The sequence below is a fragment of the Ambystoma mexicanum genome, chromosome 9, assembly GCF_040938575.1.
Source record: "Ambystoma mexicanum isolate Mex_15411 chromosome 9, UKY_AmexF1_1, whole genome shotgun sequence".
In the NCBI taxonomy this organism is placed as follows: domain Eukaryota; kingdom Metazoa; phylum Chordata; class Amphibia; order Caudata; family Ambystomatidae; genus Ambystoma; species Ambystoma mexicanum.
The window spans coordinates 688,658,509-688,680,861 of NC_090931.1; the positions used below are offsets into that span (position 1 = coordinate 688,658,509).

A 22,353-nucleotide genomic window follows, 5' to 3' on the forward strand; every position below is an offset into this window, starting at 1 on the left:
TTTTTTTACAAATGCCCAAATTGCCTTTTGGTTCCCTCTCATGGCAGCATTCAGAAAGCCTTCCCAGGCCACCCCTTCAATCTCGAGTGTCCTTCTCTTTAGCTCCTGTTAGTAAGCTTTTCTGACTTGAGCAATCACCGTTCTACTGCTGGAAGGATCCTTGAGTGTTAACAACAGGGTTTTCTTTGCCCTTTTGCAGGCTTCATCAAACCACCCCCTCTTCGTGGAGTTCCCCTTTGCCCTTATAGCTATAGTGAATTTCGTTGTGAGGGCAGCCGACAATTCTACAAATTTCTCAACGACTACCCTCGCAGGTAGGTGATCACCCAAAATATCCATTACAAGGGCTTCATTCTTGCTGATCGATTTGTAATGTAGCTCCTCCTCTAAAATTGTCCCCCATTTAATTTGTCTTGAACCAATGGGCACGCCCATCAATGGACAAGGAGCTATCACCTTCGAAACCCCTTCCCGCAGCAAACCCTTAAGTGACAAACAGATGGGAAAGTGGTTGTTATGTATATCTGCCATCACCTCAAAACGTTCAGTAAATTCCCATAGGTTCGCAGAGATGCAGAAGTAATCTATTGTTGTCGAGCCTTTATGGTTGTTAAGTCACCTCGCCCGGGATATCCGGGGCTAGGCGACCATTAACTATTCGAGAGCCCCATTCCAACAGCCAGAGGCTTAACTGGAGACCCTTTGAGCACACACTCTCGTCCCTCATGCACCTAGGCGGGATATTCTCTACCATATCCTCCACGGGGTCCAAAATATCCATAGCTACCCCTCCTCCCATTTTGATGTTAAAGTCCCCCCCTCCTAAATATATGATGCAGTTTTGTTCCTGCCCTTGGACAATAAGTCCTCTATAAACCTCTTAACCTTGGTTAGTCTGTCTAGTTCCGAGATGTGGGGGCTATTATAAAAGTTAATAATACAAATTGCAGCCCCTTTTGCAGTTGATAATAATACCACCTGCAAAAAATCCATCCCTGTTGGAATCACCTCCATCTTACAGTCGAGGGCCACCTTGATCATGATACACAAGCCGCCATAGTGTCTACCTCTCGGTTTTTTCTTTGCCGGAATACCGTATGAGATAAAACCGTCGAGGTATGGGGGTTCTATGGCCCATGTTTCATGAAGTAGGACCACTGAGTTATCTCTGAGGAGCTCATTTACCGGCCCCATGTTCATCTTCCTGATTGAGCCTGCAATGTTCCATGAAAGCAGGCGAAACGCTGGGCTCTTAGTTGCAGGGCACCCAAGGGAGACAAAAGGTTCCCTCACCTCTACCACAACCTCTTGTCACTTAAACCTTTATTTTATTTCCATGTTTTCCACTGTATCCAGAAATTAACCCCCATGAGAAGCTGGTCAATCCCCATCTTTTTTTGGTCTAAGATTCTCATCTCAAAATAAATTGATGGGCACAGGGAATCGGTAAGAATGGTAAATGTACTTGATAGTTCTGTCTTCCCTGGTTAGTGTTCAGTGCCCTCTCTAACTCTCTCTTCTTTCATTGGAATGGCCTTGTATTGGCAGAGGCTGTCTCAGAGTGCAGAATCTTGGAGTTCCATGGAGTTGCGGTCCAAAATGTCATGATACATTGGATTTCATACATTGTTTGCTGGCTGTCCTGAATTTCAGCATGTATGTACTTCTGTTTTACCTGCTTCAACACAATACTGCATGATTAATTACATAACAAACCAGCGCCATTTAGGTTTGCTACTTAATCATGACCTGCCATCACTGTGGTGCTACAGGCGGCAATGTGCATGGTTGCGTGGTGGTGTTGGTTGGCTATGTCAGTTTCTAGTTCAGGGGGCATGTGTGTACAAGTTAGGTAATCTGGAGCACGACAAATCGCCCTTTATAAAGGCTGTACATTAGATTTCATTGCTTGTGTATGAGGGCAACATGTATAGAACATTGATCTAATAACAGTCATATATGTGGCTAAAGGTGACCATTTTATTTTCATAAAAAGAAGTGCAACATAAACATGATTTGAAGTGTTGCAGCGAGAATGGTTGGTGGATTGAAACCTCAAGGCCATCACTCCTTTGCTTGAACCAGGGCTGTTGCTAGCTCTGGAAAAGATTGGGGGCTAGGCTAATGTTGGGACTGTCGGGACTCGCGGCTAGCTAGTCTCTTGGTTGTAGCCCCTGAGCTTCTATCCCAGGCTACAACCAAAAGACCCAGGGCTATAGCCCCTTCAGCCCCCACCCCCTAGCAACGCCTCTGGCTTGAACATTATAATGAGTACCTGCTGCTCTTGAAATGCAGCGTAATGTTCTGTAGACCTCTTTCATTTAACGTTTCCAATGTGAGAATCAAGCTGAGAATTGCCCCGAAGTGGCTATGTTCACACTTTATATTTCTGTGCTGTGCACTTCAACCTCCCTCCCATCTCCAACCCGCCCCTCCACACTAGCTTTGATCAAACACCACAGGTCTAAAGGAGACCCACCCCTGCCGCCTCACACATTCTGTATGTGACCCTCTTCCCTACTCTAGAATTAACCTCAGTCTCGTCCCTCCATCTTTGTTTAGTCAGCTTTTCCTACCCCCATCATTGAGTTTGTGCCCACAATCAATCCCTTGTATTGTCAATGTGAGGAATCCGGCCATCTGCACAGGGAGAGTGCACTTGCCTAGGCTTTTTGATTTTTTTATTTATTTTAAAACATGAACGATGGGAGATCAACCTCCGGAAAATATGTGGGCCATTCCCACACATTTTCCACACTCACCGCGCACAGCAGGAAAATAGTCATGTACTCTGGGAGGACGCAGCTTACCAGCACCACCCTCCCCTGTTATGTGTAGCTGACGCCTGACAGCTGTGGGTACATCAAAAGCCTTTGGCTGTGGGCAGTCTGATTATAATTTCAAGGCCCTATGGGTTTGCATCTCCATTGTCAAACCTTGCTGGTGCCGGCGAATACCGAAGTATGTTAATTAGCAGGCCTCAGGAAAGGCCTGGGTGCAGGAAGGGACAATGGAGACCAGACGCCAACACCTTTTTGTAATGAAATGTGTCAACTTGGTACTAACACCCCTCCTCGGTATGAAAGGGCTGTGAATGTCCTGTCTGGACCCACTCCTTTCAAAGCAGGGAAGTATGTGAATTGTAGGAGATGAAAGTCTGCCTGCTACCACCTACTTCAAAGGAGGCCCATGTTGTGACCAAGCGATGCATAGGGCTCAGTTAATTAGGGAGACACTTTGATGTACAACAGACAGGAAGATTGATGGGACTTAGAAGTTTGTTGTCATCCTTCCCCCATTTGTTGCCAAGCACCCTGATTCTGACCTGAAACATCACTGAAGATTGTTAGTGGGGACCCAGGATTGGTTCATTAAGGTGGGCTTAGCCTGAACCAATCACTCGGCACATTTGGATTTAAAAGAGGGCTGAGCCCCTCACTGACCAGATCATCTGAAGAATTTGCAAGGGGTAAGAAGGACTCATTTGGACCAGAGCTGAAGGTACAGTCTGTGTTACATCTTCAGTCAGTGAAGGAAGGCAAGGAGCTCCAAGAGGGAAGCAAGATCAATCCACTAAACATCTCCCAGGGAACCGAAGGAGATACCGGACTCGGAGGACCCATCCAGCAGCCCGAGAACCGGTACCCAGCCAGCACACAGCATGCCTTGCTAGGTTCTGACAGCAAGCTTCCTAGGTGGGCAGTACCATAGAGTCTCTGGTCAAAGGACATGAGCCCTTCGAAGAAGCTAAGAGGAGTGCTACACAAGCATCATCCAGCGTCCATCTTTTTAAGGACAATTTTGAGACAGTCGAGTGCTCGAAATGCATCCGGCTGCACCGCTGACTGTTGTCACGCCACAGTCACCAAAGCCACCCGAGACGCCTCAACCAGCATTCCAGATCCACCAACCAGCACAGAGTCTAAGATTGTTGGCCCCGAGCTGCTATGCCGGGCAGCCTGCAGACGTCCATCCAGCCTCACTTGCCGAGTGTCTGCTGCCTGGTACCCGCAGCTCTCTCCTGCCACTAACTCTGTCACACGTGATGTGAAGCACCCTTTGAACCGTCTCAACGCTGTTGAGCACCAAGAACTTCTTCAGCACCAGGTACATTGTGGTTCTGCCCCCCTGGTCCTTCTCCAAAGGCCCCTAGAGACAGTTAAGACCCTTTGCCCCTTTGGTGTTGAAACCAAATAATCTTGAACAGTAAGACTGATTGCTTTACCAACTCCTGTCAGTATCCAGAGGGCATCTCTTTACTTCGTGAAACTTTCTTTCCCCTGTGTTCCTTTACAGTGTGGGTTGTAATTGTAGTGTGCTAGAACTGTCTGTTGAAGTAATAATAAAGTAGATATTTGTATGCAACCTCGACTGCACAGTCCCTTTTATCATTGGGTAATAACTGTATTTTTGCTGTGTTGCAACTAACAAACAATCCACGACCTTGCAGAGATAAGCCTGCCGTTCCGTCCACGTTACTAAAATTGGGCAACACGGTCTTCTTATTTACTTGTATTCCAATCTGTTTGAATCCCTTCTGGTGTATTAGAGGTGTGGGGTTGATTGAGGGTTTAGAAACCAATATTCATCCCTGCACCACTGGTGCCCCGGAAGTTGATTCGTCACAGTCCGAAGGAACACTCCACTAGGAGTTATCTAGATAAACTTTCCAATAATGCACCTTCGCCCAGAAGAGGACCCCGCTTATTGAGTTAGACCTCTGATGTACTTGGATGCTCGTAGATTTATTGTGTTGTCTCCTCCAAGTCACTCGGCAGAGCAGCGCAACTGTGCTGCCCTTGCACCTAGAACAAGAGTTGTGGCACCAAAGCACATGTCGTCTTAGAAGTAAACGAAGGATTGCATTGTGTGACTGCGACCAAAGAGACCCGTGAAGTTCACAGCCCCATCTGGCTTATTTCCCAACATCTCACCTTTGTGGTTGCTATAATAAAACGAGCCTGCTTTTCGTTGCAGACTTTTAGACCTCAGAGAGCCGGAAACCAAACATGGCAAAAAATGGGCCAATCACAATTCGTCTTTGGAAGAGAAGCATCGCTCATGAGTAGTCCTCATTTTCCTCCCTCGCCATTTCCCGCGTGCACACACCGCCTCCGGCAAATGCTGACGAGTCTGGGCTCCGAACCGCATTAGGTGCAGTCAGCGGACGGCGCTCCTGGCGGTGCCAACATTCTTTCAATATTGAAACTTCCGGCGCAACATTTATTATGTGAAATCTGTTTTCAACATTCTGAAAGAGTATCTTTCACAACAGATGCACCATAGAGGCGTTGGCTGTTTTAAGAGGCAAATGTAAGCAAAGGTTGAGGGCCAGTTAGCGTACCCTGCCCCTTGACTCATCTGCTTGTGACATCCATGTTGTCCACGCCTGTTCATTCTGAGGTGCAAGTGACTTAAGATGAGTCTACCAGTAGCTGCAGTGAGGCATACATACTTTTGCTGAATGTGTGTGAGTGAGGGAGTAGCAAACAGGCCTGGACCCACGTAGGTTGGTTTGGATGGGTTGATGGTCAAGGCTATATTTTAAAAACATAGGTTGATGTGTTTTGATTTACCCATCCGAGTTTTGGGTGAAATAAGATCAAAATCCATCAGATCTATGGGCATTTCTTTGGGGGTGGGGGGGCAGGGGCGTCATGAAATATGCCAATTCTTAAGTTTCAAGGTTACCAACAGTATATTGTGCACCTTGCTTGTAACCCCCAGCCTCGTCCTCTATGTAAAGTGTCCCATTGCTTCTCAGCTGTGTCTGTGCTTTACAAATTCCATATATACATTAAGAAAATCAAACTGCATGTCAGTAGAGATTGCAATAGTTATTGTGCTTAGTTATCATTGAATGGTCTCGCTTTTCGATCAGATTTGGCAGGAGGTAAATTACAATGTGCATTAGCTTTGAGTGCCTTTCCACCAGATGTTTTTGGCCTTGGCTTTTGGAATCTTCCGGAAGTCGGATTCAGAATGAGATCTGTCAATCAATCTCTTCCTGAGACCTAACTCCTTGTTGAGTCATGTGAGGTATCAGGAGAGATGGCTCACAGCCATGGTCATATCCTATACTGTGCATGCCCTGGGCTGTGAACATCTTCTGCCCCATTTCTCCCTCCATCCAGCATTGCACAGTGCCAGTCTGTGCCTGAAGGGTAGGAATCGTGTAGGACTGCATATGCGCCTGGGCTAGGACTGTCACCAATCACACATGTGCCAATGGGCATTCCATCCGCTTTGTCTACAGACATAGCCTTGTATGCGGTCCCGCAGGGCATGTCGCTCAGCGTGACCGCGGCTCAGTTCTTCATATTTCAGACTGAGCAGCTTGCACTGCTCCATAGACTCAACCCCTTAGCTCATCCATACTGACCGGCGGGTCATATTCTAGAAGAGCGACATCATGAATTGGTCCATCACTTTGTCGAGCCATAAATGAAGGCATTGATAATTGCGGCTAGTCGACAATAACGGCAGTTAAGTAACAGACATGCTTTAGAACGATATTCCTTACATGTACTACTTTGCTCTCTTGCTTTGTACGGACAGAGCCATAGTTACTACTTCTTTGGATAGTTCTTACATTACACGAACTGCGATACATATCATACACAGGCCGTCAATAAACTCAAGCGTTCAGCCAGCTCTAACCAAGAAACAATAATGGTTGCCGAAGATGGACCCTGAGCTACAAGGTGGATATGAAAACATCTTTTGTTCCTGCTGTTGACTGCACCCTTGCTGCTATATTGGTGGTTGTGTATGGTTTTGAGTTTCCATTTAGACTCTCTGTCTTAGTGATCCGAGAGAACCGTGGCAACCTCTACGCCATACCGCTACACGCATCCGGGCGACCGGTACAGAACTGCTTCAAGATGGTGGATACATCGGCATGAATTTCCAGACTTCTGTTTTGGAAAGCTACCAGATGTGTGGCACTTAGCCCTGATGACAGAATCCTTTCCGAAATGCAGTGACTCACTTTGCCACGACACTGATCTGGATATGCATACTGCTTTTTGATTAAAATTCTTGGAACTGTTTTGGACAGAAGCCACAATTTTGTTTTTGAAGGCTTTTGTGGAAAAAAAACTTTAAAAAAAAATACAGCCATGAATAAATGTATGTAGCTCTCTTGGAAAAGCACACCGTGAGCAAACCACAAATTAGGAAGCCTTCCTAGTTCTCATTGTGGGATGTGTATGGTTTGCCATAATGAGGAATGTCTGGTACCCATGTTTAGTTTTTATTTTTTAAAAGAACTCTTCTCTCTTTTGAAAACATTCATATTTACATTTTTCTTATCCAATTTCATTGAAATTATTTTTCCATTCGGTCTTTTCGCTCAGAGGGTCTCGACAGTTTTTACTACCAGCTTGAGCACATTTTATTTTTTACACTTGATATCGAATCCCCAGTGTAATATTCATTTTAAATTCCTGCATTTACCCTCACACATTTATTTAATTATTTTCCTTTTAAAAATGTATTGATCGCATTGGCTCATTTTACTGTAAATGTATGTAATATACAGGTGTCTTGTACAGTGCACATCTGCCGTTGTACTGGCCTTGTTTGCACGTGGCACTGTAAGGAAAGAGGTGTTTGGAGTTGTGTGTGGGATACAAAGGGTAAGGTGGGTGCAGCACCCGAGGAGTTTGAGTCAAGATAGGACTCGAGTCCTAAGAAGTGGTACATTTCAACGTAGTGTCGCAGTGACATGAGAGTTTGTGTTTTATCTGGAAGGGGGAGTCAAAGATTGACTAGATCCCTGTGCTGGGAGATTGGGTAAGCTGCTGTGGTGCATGATGGATCTAATCATGTGATGTTTGGTGAGAGTCAATCTGGCTAATGTGTGATTGATGGGCATGACGTTTCTAACTGCCTGGTTGACCTCACCTCGACTATAAACTGGTAGGAGATTGGGGTGTCTCATTTAGTTGGCGAACAAAGGGTATGCCCAATTATAGGGGAGTTCTGTATTTTGTCTTGGCACCAGACTGAACCTGTAGAGTCCCCAATCTGTTCTTCCGTGTGGGTTCCTAGTCATGCTGTTTTCCGTGGATGGTAAATTGTTTGGTAGTTGTTGGGTTTTAAGGCGAGAGCAGGGGCGACCAGCCGATTGAGTCAGCTATTGTAAGTTAATGGATTGAGGTCTTGAAGTGGTGGTGTGAGCATGTGTTGATGAAACTAGCCCAGTATGAAGCTTGCATATGCTGTACCCGTTCACTTTGCACTTATAGCAGTATGGCGTGTGTTAGTACAGTTGTTCTGGTGGTGTTGCTTGTGGAGGGGCCACTACCTCTAAACTGAACTGTGTTAGCCACTACTGTGATATCACAACAGAGGAAAGCAACGTTACCATTCTACGGCAGGTGGCGAACCCTTTTCCTACTGTTTGGTATCCCCCGGGATGTGAGGTATGAAGAAAATATGGCCATGTCCTCGGAGTTGATCGCTAATCACTTGTCAGGGAACGGAACCAGAAAGTGTTTAGTTGGCCAGTAGTAGCTCATTGTTCAAAGCTTGGGTTGCCATTCATTGCCACTTTGTCACTGTGTCAGGTGTATGGTATTTGACTGGATTCATATCACTTTTATGATTTATTGTGGTGACCAATCGGGAGGATAGCTCAGGGGCAACGTGCTCGCCTGGGAAGCAAGACGACGCGGAGCAACACAGGTTCGAGCCCAGGGTCCGCGCTTAGAAACCACTGGGTATTAAGCATGTTATAAATAACCTATCATGACAGGACAAGCCATGCATTTTTTAAAGAGTGTTCAATACAAGGGAATACATGATTTTTTAATGTAAGATAAATATATATATTTTTATGCAGTCTATCCTTATCATTGGTATACATCATCATACCTCCATTACAGATGCCCATAAGTGAGGAGATTTCATGTCTGTATAATGACTGTACTACCCGGATATGATCCCCTAGTAATCCAGGTCCCTCTTTTTTTGTTTTGAGATGGGTTGCCATTCATCCTTGCTTATTTTTTCTGAGTTGTAATTTGAAATTTGAAATTTTATTTCATATACATATAGCCAAGTGGCTTTCCATATACATCATAAAAAACACACATGACATTTATCACAAATATTATATTATACATCAAAGTGTAAACTTAATCAACAATATAAAAAAAATCACACAAAAATTGGTGTTCACCATATAAAAACAACCAGAAAAGTTTTGATAAGGTGGCATTACGCTACACAAACTAACATAAAATAAAAAGAAAAAGTAAAATAACTCCAGTCATAATTAAAAATATTATTATAAAAAAGAAACGGCCACTAAAACCTGATCAATGTTGATCTCAATGACCGATTGAAGCGAAGGACTGAGGAGGATTAGGTGAACAAGATAATATATCATTGATCTCAACCCATTTCCAGTAACGTTTAACTAGATAACATATCAGATTGTGGTCACATCCCTTCATTAAAAGAAATACAAAATGAATAGACTGCAATCACAATGAGCACTGCTACGGTACGAATTTAGGTAACTACACCGAAGCATATGGAGACTTTCACAAGTTGTCAACAGATGTTCAATGGTTTCAAGCTCATTATTGCTACATAAGTAACAGAATCTCATATTTCGTGGAATTCCTTGTCGCGCCCTTTTCTGAGCTGTCGGGATTTGGGTGGCCACAGGTTTAGGGATGTACAGCCACGCAACCAGGGCGAGCAAGTGTACTGTATTTGCAGGCCCCCGTGTTACTGCATGCTGTGTATGATCTAGTCAACCCACGCAAATTAAAACGAGGACGCAATGTCCTACACAATCCAACATATTTGATTGCTCGAACCGTTGCTAATCAAAAGCCTTCCACGTTGTGATTCATATTGACATTGAGGGTTTAAGATGTGCTATGCCTTTGTTGTGTGGCACATTCCGAACCTCTCCGTAGAAAGCAGCCACGTGTGGCTTGCTTAGCATGTGCCATTCGAAAATCCAGGAGTCTTTGTGATCTGTTGGCTGTTGTTGTCTTGGGCTGCCCAGGGCGTATAGGCATGATGAAATGAATATCCGTGAAATTGCTCTGAAGGTTTGTTCTAGTGCCTAAGACATGATCCCTACACCATGTAGAATCTGGTAATGTTGACGGGCTCAATCAGATCTTACACAAGTGCACGCCTGACATTTGCCAAATCATCTGCCGATTGCAGCAAAAATATAGCTCCCTGTTAAGAAATTTGAAAAGTTGCGCAGATTATTATTTTTTTATTTTCCCCCTAAATCCTGCTTGTGCATATGCAAATGGGATCCCATGCCTTCTTATGCAAAGAGTAGCACAGTTTTGAAGAGGTGTCATTGCATCAGTTAACGCAGACCAGCAACTAATATTTAACCGTTAGAAACACTTGTGTTTTTGGTTCGTTGTCTTTGATTTATATTTAAAAAAAACACATGAATGAACCAGATCTAGTGTGTATCCATTGTTGGCTGAAAACTGAAAATTAAAAAGAGAATGTTATGGTAATTGAACTAAAAGTGTGATTATCCTGTGGACCCTAAATTCGCATGGCATGCTTCCTCATGTGTATAACAGCATGGCACAACTCAACAGATGCAGAAATCAGTCTCAGTTCATGCAAACTAGTGTACTCAAAATGGCCAAGAAAATGTTAAGACACTAAAGAAAGCTGATGCTCCCTGTTAGTAAATGCAGAAAAGATCATCTCTGGTGTGTCAGACAGGCATCTTTTGGCATGGTTGTGTGTGAAAGGAACACTTCTGTTCAATATGTTGTAATACACCCGTTGATACTGTAACTTTGAACAGGCTGACTCTAAGAATAACTGCGTTTTTTTCCTCCAAGGGGAAGTGGTAGATATCTTCGAAAGCTTAACATTAAATCATGATCGTATGTATAATGCACGAGTTAACGATGTGCGAATTGATTGCATGATGTTCCATTCTAGTTCCTTTAACCGTGGACACCCTACTGCAGAATGCACTCCTCCACTGTCATCAAAAGGCACACATTTAATGATACCATTTAAATCCTTAAATCCCAGCATCCACGAGTATTGGCAGAAGATGGTCTACTCAGTTTGTTTGGCAGACTCCAGTGGGTTGCAGGTGGATCTTTTGAGCAGATTGGATAACCAGAACACTTATTTGTACCTCAGGGTTATAATTGAATTCCAATTAGCCAATCAGAATGCCGTAAATGCAGTCAAAAACGGCTGGTGTTGCCCTAATTGCAAACATTCTTATTTCCCAGGCAGAACAGGAAACGGACCTTCAAGAAACATTGATGCCGTTTCCCAGCAAGCTCTCTTTAAACAAGCAACCATGTGTTGCTCACTGCTTCTTCAGCATGACCACAACATCCAATGTAATGGGCCAAGTGCAAGCCAAAACGTGGAACACTGATTTTACTTTTGAATAGAAAAGCTATCCACTTTTAGTTTGCACCTAATGCAGTCTCATACTAAAATTGGTTCAGCTGAACCAGGTTTACAATTAAAATGCTTACCTTTTAAAGACAACCTTGTTACTTATTGTTAGAAAATTAAAGCATTTAGTAACACATTAAATGCATTTATTGTACTGCCTATTAAGCAATTATTTTTACTATGTAACCACAGCCCCAAAGCCTACCTTGCTGTTGTCTTCACCCATAATTTGTAGGAGGCGTCATTATTCTATAATCATGATAACTCCGTTGGTCTTTAAGACTGTATTACCACTCTAAGCTCCTTGCTTTTCCTTTTCACAGAAGCAGATGACGTTTCTCTGGGTGCTGGATGCCAGACATCCAGGGACTGCAAAATAAGAGGAACGTTCAATTGGTGCGACCTTTGCAAGCCATAACAAATAATCCCATGCAGGATGTCTTCCATAGCAAGAGTCACCTTTAACCAATCCTCAAAGGAAATGCCAGGAACCGATTGCGGTTAGGTAACAAGGCCTTGTTTCACAAGAAGTGCACTCTGATATTGCACGAGCGTAAACCCCCTAAAGATGGAAACCAGTCTATCCCAGAGATGGTTGATCACCACCAACACAACTCTGAAAAATGGAGCTATCGCCCCCCTTCCATCCGTAGATGAGAGGCGATCTTCTCATGTGGGACCTCCCTCCGGACTCTCCAGTACCTGGGAGCTAACTATTTACTTTGCCATACTTGCTTCCCCCATAGAAAGGGGGTGGGTAGCTTGCTCAAGATGAGTGTTGCCAGCCAAGGAACCCGGCTTCCTGATAGTAACTGGTCTTGCAGGTAGGGACGCAAAATGGCACAGCTCTGTGTGATCTTTCCACCTCTGTCTCACAGTGGCTCAGTTGGGAGTGTAATTGTGCCACACCTCGGCAATTCTGTTAGGAATTGTATAAGAATGTTCATCAGTTAAATGATGCATTGGGAGTGACTTCCGCTCGCTTCAGTTGGCTACTAAATGGGATGTTAGGAAGTCTGGATCACCGGCTCAGTCTTGATTTCATGTACCAAAGGCATCTGATCTGTTCTTTCCCATAACCTATTTTCCTTCTTATGCCTGCAACTTACTCTGCTACGTCACACACTGTGGAGTTTGAAGACGCCTATTCTTATTTATTTCTCTCGTTTTCTTACAGGATGGGCGCCTGAGAGTGAACGACCAGCTCATAGCAGTGAACGGGGAGGCTCTGCTGGGGAAGTCGAACCACGAAGCCATGGAGACCCTGCGACGGTCCATGTCAATGGAGGGAAACCTTCGCGGCATGATCCAGTTGGTTATTCTAAGAAAACTCGATCGACAAGCCGAGGGGAATCCAAAGGTAATGTCAATATTGTTTGTCCGTTATCGAAAATGTTTTGTTTTTCGGATTTCCACAAGGAAAAGGGGATGTAAATTAAGATCTGCAAAAGATTGCCTAGGTTTATTTTAGCGAACAAGCACACACGCAACAGCGCCGCCTAGAAGCCATGCCTGGAAGTTCACCTCCAGTTCTGAACCACTGTGCAGTGCATTGTTGGTATGCATATTATCTCAAAAACATTACTTTTTGTTTCGTTTGAGCAGTGTCTTGTAGGGTAGCACTATTTTATATAAAAGCTTTTTCAAGCATAGGCAGCTCTCAAGGAAGCAGGCAGCCACATATGCGTCTCCCCCTTATTGGGAATCATGAGTGCGCCAAAGTCTCACACCCTTGTTGAACTGGACCTATATTTGAAGCGGAGGAGTGTTGGTGTCAATCAGAAATAACTTAAAGTAACGCATTTACAGATGGCGCAGCCCTTCCCCAGAAGGATGCCATTACAATAGCACATAGATAAGAACAAGTACTGGGCCTGTTTTTGATGGTGCGGACCAAGTAGGATAAAACAAAACAACTCAAAAATATATATATGAAGCAAGTGACTTACAAAGGAAATATTAACCTAGGTTGGCAAGTGCTTCAAAGTAAAGAGGAGTAATGTACACATATACACAATATTATTAGGCAGCTGTAGTGTTGCCGGGTAGGGGATGGCAAACCTCCCTCTTTGGCAAGTAAGTGAAGTTAAAGTCGAATTTTGAAGAGATCCACTGTTGGGCTTCCTTTGATTGTGTTGGGCAGCGGGTTCCCAAGGAGTGGAGAGAGTAGGTAGGAAAAGTAGAAGCAAGTGGAGGCACAGGGGGCACGGGCCAGAGAGTGTGCATGCAGGAGAGAAGCAGAGGGAACAAGATGGTGACCAGAAAGGTATACAGTCGGGCGGGTACTGTTGAAGAGCAAGATCATTGATGGCTTCGGAGGACAGGAAAAGGAACTTAATGGAGTAGTTGTGCTTGGAGACCCAACCAGTATGGTGCAGGTAGGCAGAAGTGGGGGGGAATCTGGGTAGGGTGTAAAAAGGGATGGTAGTGAAGCTGAAGACTTAGGGCCTCATTCTGAGTCCGGCGGTAAACTGACGTTTTTTCCGGCTCGGTTACCGCCGGACTTGTCTTACCATTCCGACTCCATGATTCCTGGAATTACCGGGACATTATGACCCCGGTGTCCCGGGAATTCCGGAGGCGGAATTCAGTAAATCCCCATTCCCATTGAGTCCTGTAGGACTAAATGGGAATGGGGAAGTGGAAACACCGGTACCATCTCGTGATGGTGCTGGTATTTCCACGTCCACCTACAGGCGGGCGGTGTTAAACCCGCCAGGTCAGACTTGGCGGGAACGCCACCTCCCGCCTGCAGGACTCGAGATCGGGCGGTCCAGAATTAAGAGTGGCGATGGGTTTACCGCCACTGTTATTTCCGGACCGCCTGACCGCTAATGAGGCCCTCAGTCTAGAGGGAGCAAGGAGAGGAGAGCAGGCCCGAGTAAATAGGCGTGAGCAGTAGTTGAGTTTGCTGAGCATCAGGATGGAGATTAGAGTTTCTGTAGAGTGGTGAACTTCCAGGCATGGAAAATGGGTGGCACTGTAGCCTGTGTACTTGTTAGCTGAAATGGCCTTTTCTAGTCTCATATTTCAGTTAGAATGTGTTATTCATACATTTTTAAACCCACTATAAATTTGGCATTTGTTATGTTCCCGAATAGTCAGTGTACCACACTGATTGTCCCTAATGAGGGTGAAACATTTATGTGGTTGTCTGCATACTGGAGAGCTGCCAGTGTTAGGCTGATAAAGCTATGCATAAAATAGCACTGCCCTGGGTGAAAATGTATGCTTTTGAGCTAATTTCCATAACCACAATGCACTTCACAGAGCTTCCAGGCATGGACACTGGGTGGAGGTGTGGTTTATGTACTTTTGATCTGAAATGGGATTGATATTTTCATTTTGTCGATTAGATTTGTTCCTTTAGAGTCTGGAAGGGACAAGGGGGGGGTTTCTTCCCCCTTGGATCTCGAGTAAGTAGTAATGGCAGGCCTAAGTCATTTGTCTGCCAAGCAAGATTCTCACCCAATAACTTTGGAGAGTGCCGCCAGTTTAGTTCAATTGAATTCCACGCTTGCGTCTTGAGTTCCCTTCAGTGGCCGGGTGGTCCTCTGGGAAATCACAATCACATGATGTAGGTACACCAATCACAGCCATTTCATGAGCTTCAGGACATCTGCTTTGAGTGTTGCCATGTGTTGGCATTGTTACAAACATAACTTTCACGTAATGTGTAAGTGACTTCAATCCAGCACTCCAACTAAGTTAATGCTTAGGATGGGATGCCCAATGGAAGCCCTTATTTATATATTTTTATGTCAAAGTTCTTTAAATCTGCATGATGAACCCTTATATAATGCCCCTCTCTTTGAATCTCCCCGACCTCCCTGAGCCAAGAAGTAGGTTTGTTTTGCAAATTAAAAGGTTTATTTGAAGAATTGAACAATATATATCACACTTTTATGAATAGAATAATATCTGAATAGCACACTTATGAATATGTACAATGATCAGCAATGGGTAATATTACAATATCAACAATCTCTTTAATCAATTAGAAGTAGGAATAGGAGAATAATGTAGCAGATAATACTTTGTATGAGTTCAAGGAAATGCAAGATAGGAAAGAATGCAACACAGAAATAAACTTGATATGATTTCAATCAAACGATAATATGATCACTTTTTCCCCTATTATTACTCACTCCCCCCACTATGCAATATGAAGAGATGGAAATTAGGGCACACAGGTTTCAGGAATACAATCAATAATGCAGTTCAATCCCAGTTCCCCCAGCAAGCTTAGAGAAAACAGGTATGATTTTAAAACAGACAAAAATACTTTTGAATGTGATTGCAATGAAAGGGAAAATATGCTAAAATGATTTTAATTCACTAAAGGAGATTCAGGATAAGTGAGAGTTACTTTGGATTGGTTCAGGTCAACACTCACAATGATTCATGAATGAGTATCAGATTGAAAACGAAATTCAGCAGTTGAAAACAAGAAACAGCTATTCTGAAATGTGGTGAAATGGAGCTAAATTGCAATTCGCAGCAACTTTTCTATGTGCGGGAAACGCGATTACGGATAAACTATCACTTTAAAATGACAGTTAAATTTCAGTTCTAGGACGTGCGGTTCAAAAGTTAGAGCTTTTTGTGAAGGTAGATTTTTCAGAAACAAAGGCAAGATTTCAAAAATGACAGATGCGCTTCAAACATTAGAAACAAAGATTTCTTAACACTAAAGAGTCAATGGAGCCGCAAACTACACGACAGCCCAGCCACCTATCCAGAGGTGCCTCCGGATGGTTTCTGTCTGAACGAGACAATTGCCTTTCTCCAGAAAATATATATTAGCCCCAAGATGATTATCACTACAATTATCAAGGATTATGTGGAGGAGAGAAGAATTTAGGATAGACAACAGAGGTTATGTAATGCAGTTCAGGACAGATTGAAATGGATGGGATAGTATTACTTTAAACTAAGAGATTGGTTATGTACAGTTCTAGAACGGATACTCACTCCTATGGCTTGGGATTGGAGCGGGCCCTGTCAAGGATCTGGTCAAGGGTTTGGCTGGGATTCTCTCGCCACCGGACAGGTCTCAGTTCTGCTCTCAGCACTGCACTGCACTGCAGTCTGCGCGGTCTCTTGGACTGGATCTGACGGGTTCTGGATACAGCTCTGCTTTCTGGGTCTGGATCTTGGTTCTAGCACAGGCTTCTTGACTAGAATAGCAAAACAGCTCAGCCCGGCTGTTGAATGTGAGAGCCCCTTGGAAGTTTAGGGGTTAGAATCAGGTTGCAAAAGATTCTGAAGGCCTGCTGAGAAGGGTTCAGCTTTTGGGTTAGGCCTCTCTGCTTCAAAGTTCCAGAGTTTGGTTCTAGAGTCTGTCTGGATATTGTCTGGATCTGGTCTGGATCTGCTTGCAGGGTGCTTCGCCAAGAAATCAGTTGAGTAGTGGAAAAAAGTGCGTGCCCTATCTGCCCTCAGCAGTCCCTATTTATGCATTTCCAAAGTGGGTGGGGAGGCTGATTCTACAATGCCCAACCCTCTAAGGATCTGATAGGTTAGAGGATTCCCTGTCCCCTGATTGGAGAATGGATCAGCATGTCATCCTGTGTCATCTTTAGTGCATGGGGGAAAACACTCCCCTTTGTCTCTGTACAGTATATATTATTTTTCATAAAACACATATTTACAATATACACAACTTGTTAATACTACATAAATCACATGACAGATTAACTAAGGTACATTTCTGTTCAACTCTCATCTTCCCAAGAGCTTTGGTTCAGAAATGACCACTTTTTGCGCTTTTGGTGGGTTTCTCTATATTATTTCTGCACCAATTTTTAGACATGCATGCACACCCCATCTGAGCACAATTCTGTAATTTTTCCGGTTCCTGGCATAAACACAGTAGCTACAATATGAATAATTCTGGGGTTTGGTCTCAGAACATCGCATGGAGTCCAGCTTAGTCTTCAACTGTGAGCACATTTTTCATTTGAACAATCTCAAAGTTTCACATTTTTGTCAGTTTGGTACAATATTTTATAAGCATTTTTTCTAAAACGTACATTTGCTGTGCTTTCTGAATCCACACAATGGTTTGTCTCTGCCTCCAAGGTCTGGGCTGACTCAGAGGTCACATGCCTCTCCTTCCTGCCAGCAGTTTGTTGTCTGTCACACCCATATTAGCATTTTCTATTCAGCCCAAGGATTCCTTTGTCTGCACTGAGAGCAACAGGCCAGGGTAGGGGGAAGTCTCCTTTGTCCAGGGAGAAGGTGTGGAATTCGTTTGAACACAGTGTGGGAAACTTTAACTCTTAACCCAATATCTACAAATTGTCTTTTCTTATAATATTACTCACAATTTTAACACATACATTAAACAATTTCTTGCTTCAAGCCTTTTCAATTGTATCCACCTCTTAGGCTTCTGATAGCAAGTCTTTCTTTGGCATAGTTTGAGTTCCATGGTCAACTTTACCCAAAATGGTTTTAAAAAGCCGGCTTCTGGTAGAGGTGAGTAACGGTATTACACCCATTTTTGACAGATTTCTTCCAGCAAGCAATCCTCAAAAGTATACTTGTTCAGATATAGATACACTTCTGTGGACCTTATATTTATGTAGATTCCAGAAGAAGAATGATGTTGACCACCCAACAAGGAGGTTGGATTTTTTGGGTGGTTTGTAAGGCATGATTTCTACAAATTTGACACCAAATAAAAAACTGATTTTTGAAACCAGCTGTTTCTTTTGCAATGATTTTGCTCTGTGAGCAGCCAAATGATGGGTTTTGGAAGTGGTCTCCTGTGTTACCACTGACATAGGCAAAAGTAGATGGTGGCCTATTTTTCAGGTTTTCACTGCGCACTTCCTGGTGATTTCTGGCGAGCAGCATGCTTTCTGGTGGCCATTATGATGTTTCTGCTGCCCACAATGCACAGTGATGTTGCAGGGCTTGGATTAGTGGGTTAAGACATCCCACAAATGTCATCAAAGCAGAGTTTTCTTCGATAATTCATAGAAACTGTCAGTTTAGGGAAAATTACATGGTTCTGGAAAAACAGAAAATGTGCATTTTTGCTATCATGCGTCGGAGTAGAATTTGCCCGGCCTGACAGTGCATATGTACATTTGAGCAGTCTCCCCAGGTAAATAATTGGGTGAACAGTACTATCTCCTTTTCCTCCATCCTAGTCTTATCCCGGTATATAATTTATTTGCAATTGTATGTTAGCTGGGTTTAAATGCAGCACTTACGTGTAAAAGCATTTTATTTGAATTGAGAAAACCTTTTTCACAGGGTTATTCTTTGCAAAACATCTTTTAAAGCTGATTGAAGAGTGTGCAGATTAAAAGCCAAATGCAATGCGGTATGACGCCCCTCCCAATCACCCCTCCTAACCCTACACATATTTTACTCCTCAATACCATACCCAGTCACCCCATTTACATGTGTAGGGCCAGTGACGTAACTAGTATTGAAACGAGGAGTAGGTGGGGCACCATTAGGAATGCAACAAGAACTAAAGATGAGCATTCTAGTGGTTACACAACAGCAATTGACATGAACATCAAAGAAGGACTGCAGAAATGGTCAAACCAGTCCCGGCGCAGCAAGTGAAGAAGCTGTCTGACATGGGAGAACCGAATGAGCAGGACCCTAACAACCGGAGACGTGAGCAGGAAGCTGGAGGCGTTCACGAGAGCTCGACGACCTGCGTGTCCAGGTAGACCACTGCAATGCAGTGGCAGGACTTTCAAGGGGAGGTGGACCATATAGTCCTTAAGCCGTGCCAATACTGCAGAGTGCCAGCATCCGCAAAGCCAGCGAAGCTGAAGAAGCAGACAGTCATCGACCGAGTGCAGGTGGCCAGCCACAGAAGTCCCACCACCATGCATGAAGGTCCCAGAAGGTATCAGGAAGCACAGCTGGGTGGGCAGGGATAGTGGGACACCGCCAAACTCTCCCTCATGACCCCAAGGCACCAGGTGGGCTAAAGAAAGGTCCCACTGGCTCTGGGACCAACAACAGAAAGGGGGAAGTATCCAAGAGAATTTTCCTCCGCACAGTGGTCATGAAGAAATTACTAGTGGTCTGGGACCCAAAGTTCAAAGAAGAAAGCATCAGTGGGAAGCTCCCTCTGCATAATAGTATTAGGAAACCATTAGCCACCAAAGAGGGGTCTGGGAACCCCGACCAAAAAAAGCAAGGGAGAAAGACCCTCTCCTTTGCAGCGTTAGAAGCAGCAACATAAAACAACCTAACACAAGCAAGTAGAAGAAGGATGAACAACACAAACAGACGACTGACGCAATAACCCCCTACGTCACCAAAGCAAGAGGAACTTACAATCAACAACCACAACTCCCGGAAGACAAACCCGATGAAAACAAAAAAAAAACAAGACCAGAACTTAGAAGAACTCTTTGAAGATGCTGACACCCCGAATCCCACAGCCCAACAAGTGATCGACCAGGAAGGAAACCTCAACACTGAGCAGAAGACGACCTCGACAAAGCCCAAACCAAACAACACCTCCAAACTTCACTGCAATCTAATAAACGCAAGATCCATGTCAAAACACTCAACGGAGATCTTCGACCTACTCGACGACAACGGCATTGACATCCTGTTCATCACAGAAACATGGCTGGACGACAACTACAAAATCACACTCCAAAGCTACCTTCCGACCAACTTCAAATGCCTACAAAAAAACAGAAAAGACCAAAAATGAGGAGGCATGGCTATAGCATTCAAAGAACACCTGAAAATAAAAACTGATGAACCGCTCAACATCCTCAACTGCGAAACCATGGTAATACACCTAACAGCGAGCCCAAAAACCAACATCACATTCATCCTGGTATACAGACCTCTGACATATGATGCAACATTCATCGATAGCTTCGTAGAAGCATCACCAATTTAGCCATCAACCACAAACACCTAATCATCCTGGGGGACTTCAACATCTGGTTTGAAGACAACCACACCAACTCTCAAAACTCACTGATTGAACAACTCCGCACTATGAAACTACGACAACTAGTCAAAGGAGCAACTCACTCGGCAGGACACAACCTAGACGCAATTTTCCCCAAAGAAAAACTTGTCACAGCACCTCCAATACAAATACTGTGTAGCGACCATCTCATCTTCCCATTCGTGATCACTCTGCCTACCCAAGCCTACATCCAAAATCCGAAACTCACAACCACCACCAAAAGAAACTAGAAACACGTCAAAGAAAGCAACCTATTCGAACAACTGGAATTAACGAAACCCTCAACTACAGAACTAGAGCTAGCTGACCTAGACGGGAAAGCAGAGATACTACACAAATGGATTGCAGATACAATAGACAAGATCGCCCCAGAAAAACCGTTCACCCCATCAAAAAAAAGAGCAATGGCAAAATGGTTCACCCCACTATTAAACGCCATGAAAAAGGAAAACAAATAGATGGAATTGGAATGGAGGAAAGAATACAACCCAAGGGAAAAAACACTGTACCAGAAACAAATCTGTGCATACAAGAAGGAAATTCAAAAGGCAAAGAGAAGACATTACGATGACAGAATCAACAATGATACCAACACACAAAAAGAAATGTTTAGCATCATTGAAGAAATGAGAAACCCACCAGGCTGCGATAACACTCCAACTCCCTCAGAAAAACTATGCAACGACCTGGCAGACCACTTCAAAAAAATAATCAATGACATCCGACAAACCATACAAAAGAGACCAACCAACCACAACATACAACCCAACAAACCTAACACGGAACCACAGCACAAACTCCAAAGCTTTCCTGAAATATCAGCAGAGGCATTCGCAATGCTGGTAAAACGAAGCAAGAAAGCGGGATCACCCATGGACCCCTGCCCCCCAGACATCTACAAATCAATCCTCATGCAAGGATCGCCAGCAGAACACTACAGAAACCTTCTAAATCTATCACTAGCAACAGGGACTGTACAGAGGATCTTCAAATCAGCATACATCAAGCCACTCTTAAAAAACACAAGTGGTGACTAGATGACCTTTCCAACTACAGGCCGATCTCTAACATCCCCTACCCAGCAAAACTTCTAGAAACCTACGTATATAAACTAACCCAAGAACACATAGAAAAACACCACCTGCTGGACCAAGCTCAAATCGGTTTTAGTACAGCGAGAGGAACAGAAACAGCACTACTATCCATCTGGGACGACCTCAAAACTAATGCAGACTCAAACACTACCTCAGCCCTTATTCTGCTTGACCTCTCCCCAGCCTTTGACACAGTTAGCCATGACACCCTGACCAAAAGACTAGAAGACATAGGCATAACAGAAACAGCACTACGCTGGACCAAATCATTCCTAGCAGACAGAACAGAAACCGTATGGATCAAACCTTTCTAATCCACTCCACGAGTTAACGACTGTGGAGTGCCACAAGGATCCTCACTATCTCCACTATATTTCAACATCTATCAGACTCCGGTCATCAGAATCTTCAAAAAATACAACATTACATGTTACAACTATGAAGATGACACTCAGATCATCTACAAAATGAAAGACACTGATGCCGACCATTCAACCCTAATTGACTGTCTAAAAGAAGTCTTCAACTGGATGGATGCCAACAACCTGAAAATCAACCCAGGAAAGACAGAAATCATGATCATATCCAAAGACCAAGAGAACAAAACCACCATCCCGTGGCCTACGGAAATGGGAAATGCACCAATACCATTGTAGGTAGTAAAGAATCTGGGAGTCCTAATGGACAACACCCTAACCTTAGAACCACACATAAATGCAACAGTGAAGAAATGCTTTTTCCTCCTCTACACGGCAAGAATCCTATCTTTCCTCTCCTTCACGCACGAAACACTCATTATTGTCGCCCTAATCATGTCAAAAATTGACTATGCAAACAGCCTCTACCTCA

General features: G+C 43.9%; 1 protein-coding gene across 3 annotated transcripts in view; it reads left to right on the forward strand.

Annotated features, from left to right (window-relative positions):
- PARD3B (par-3 family cell polarity regulator beta) overlaps positions 1 to 22,353 on the forward strand; it is a 2,582,324-nt gene that overhangs the window by 1,256,946 nt on the left and 1,303,025 nt on the right. For all 3 annotated transcript variants that reach the window (XM_069615556.1, XM_069615558.1, XM_069615557.1), the window contains exon 12: positions 12,611 to 12,793. In XM_069615556.1, the coding sequence (XP_069471657.1) occupies positions 12,611 to 12,793 (183 nt within the window). The remainder of the gene's footprint in view (positions 1 to 12,610; positions 12,794 to 22,353) is intronic.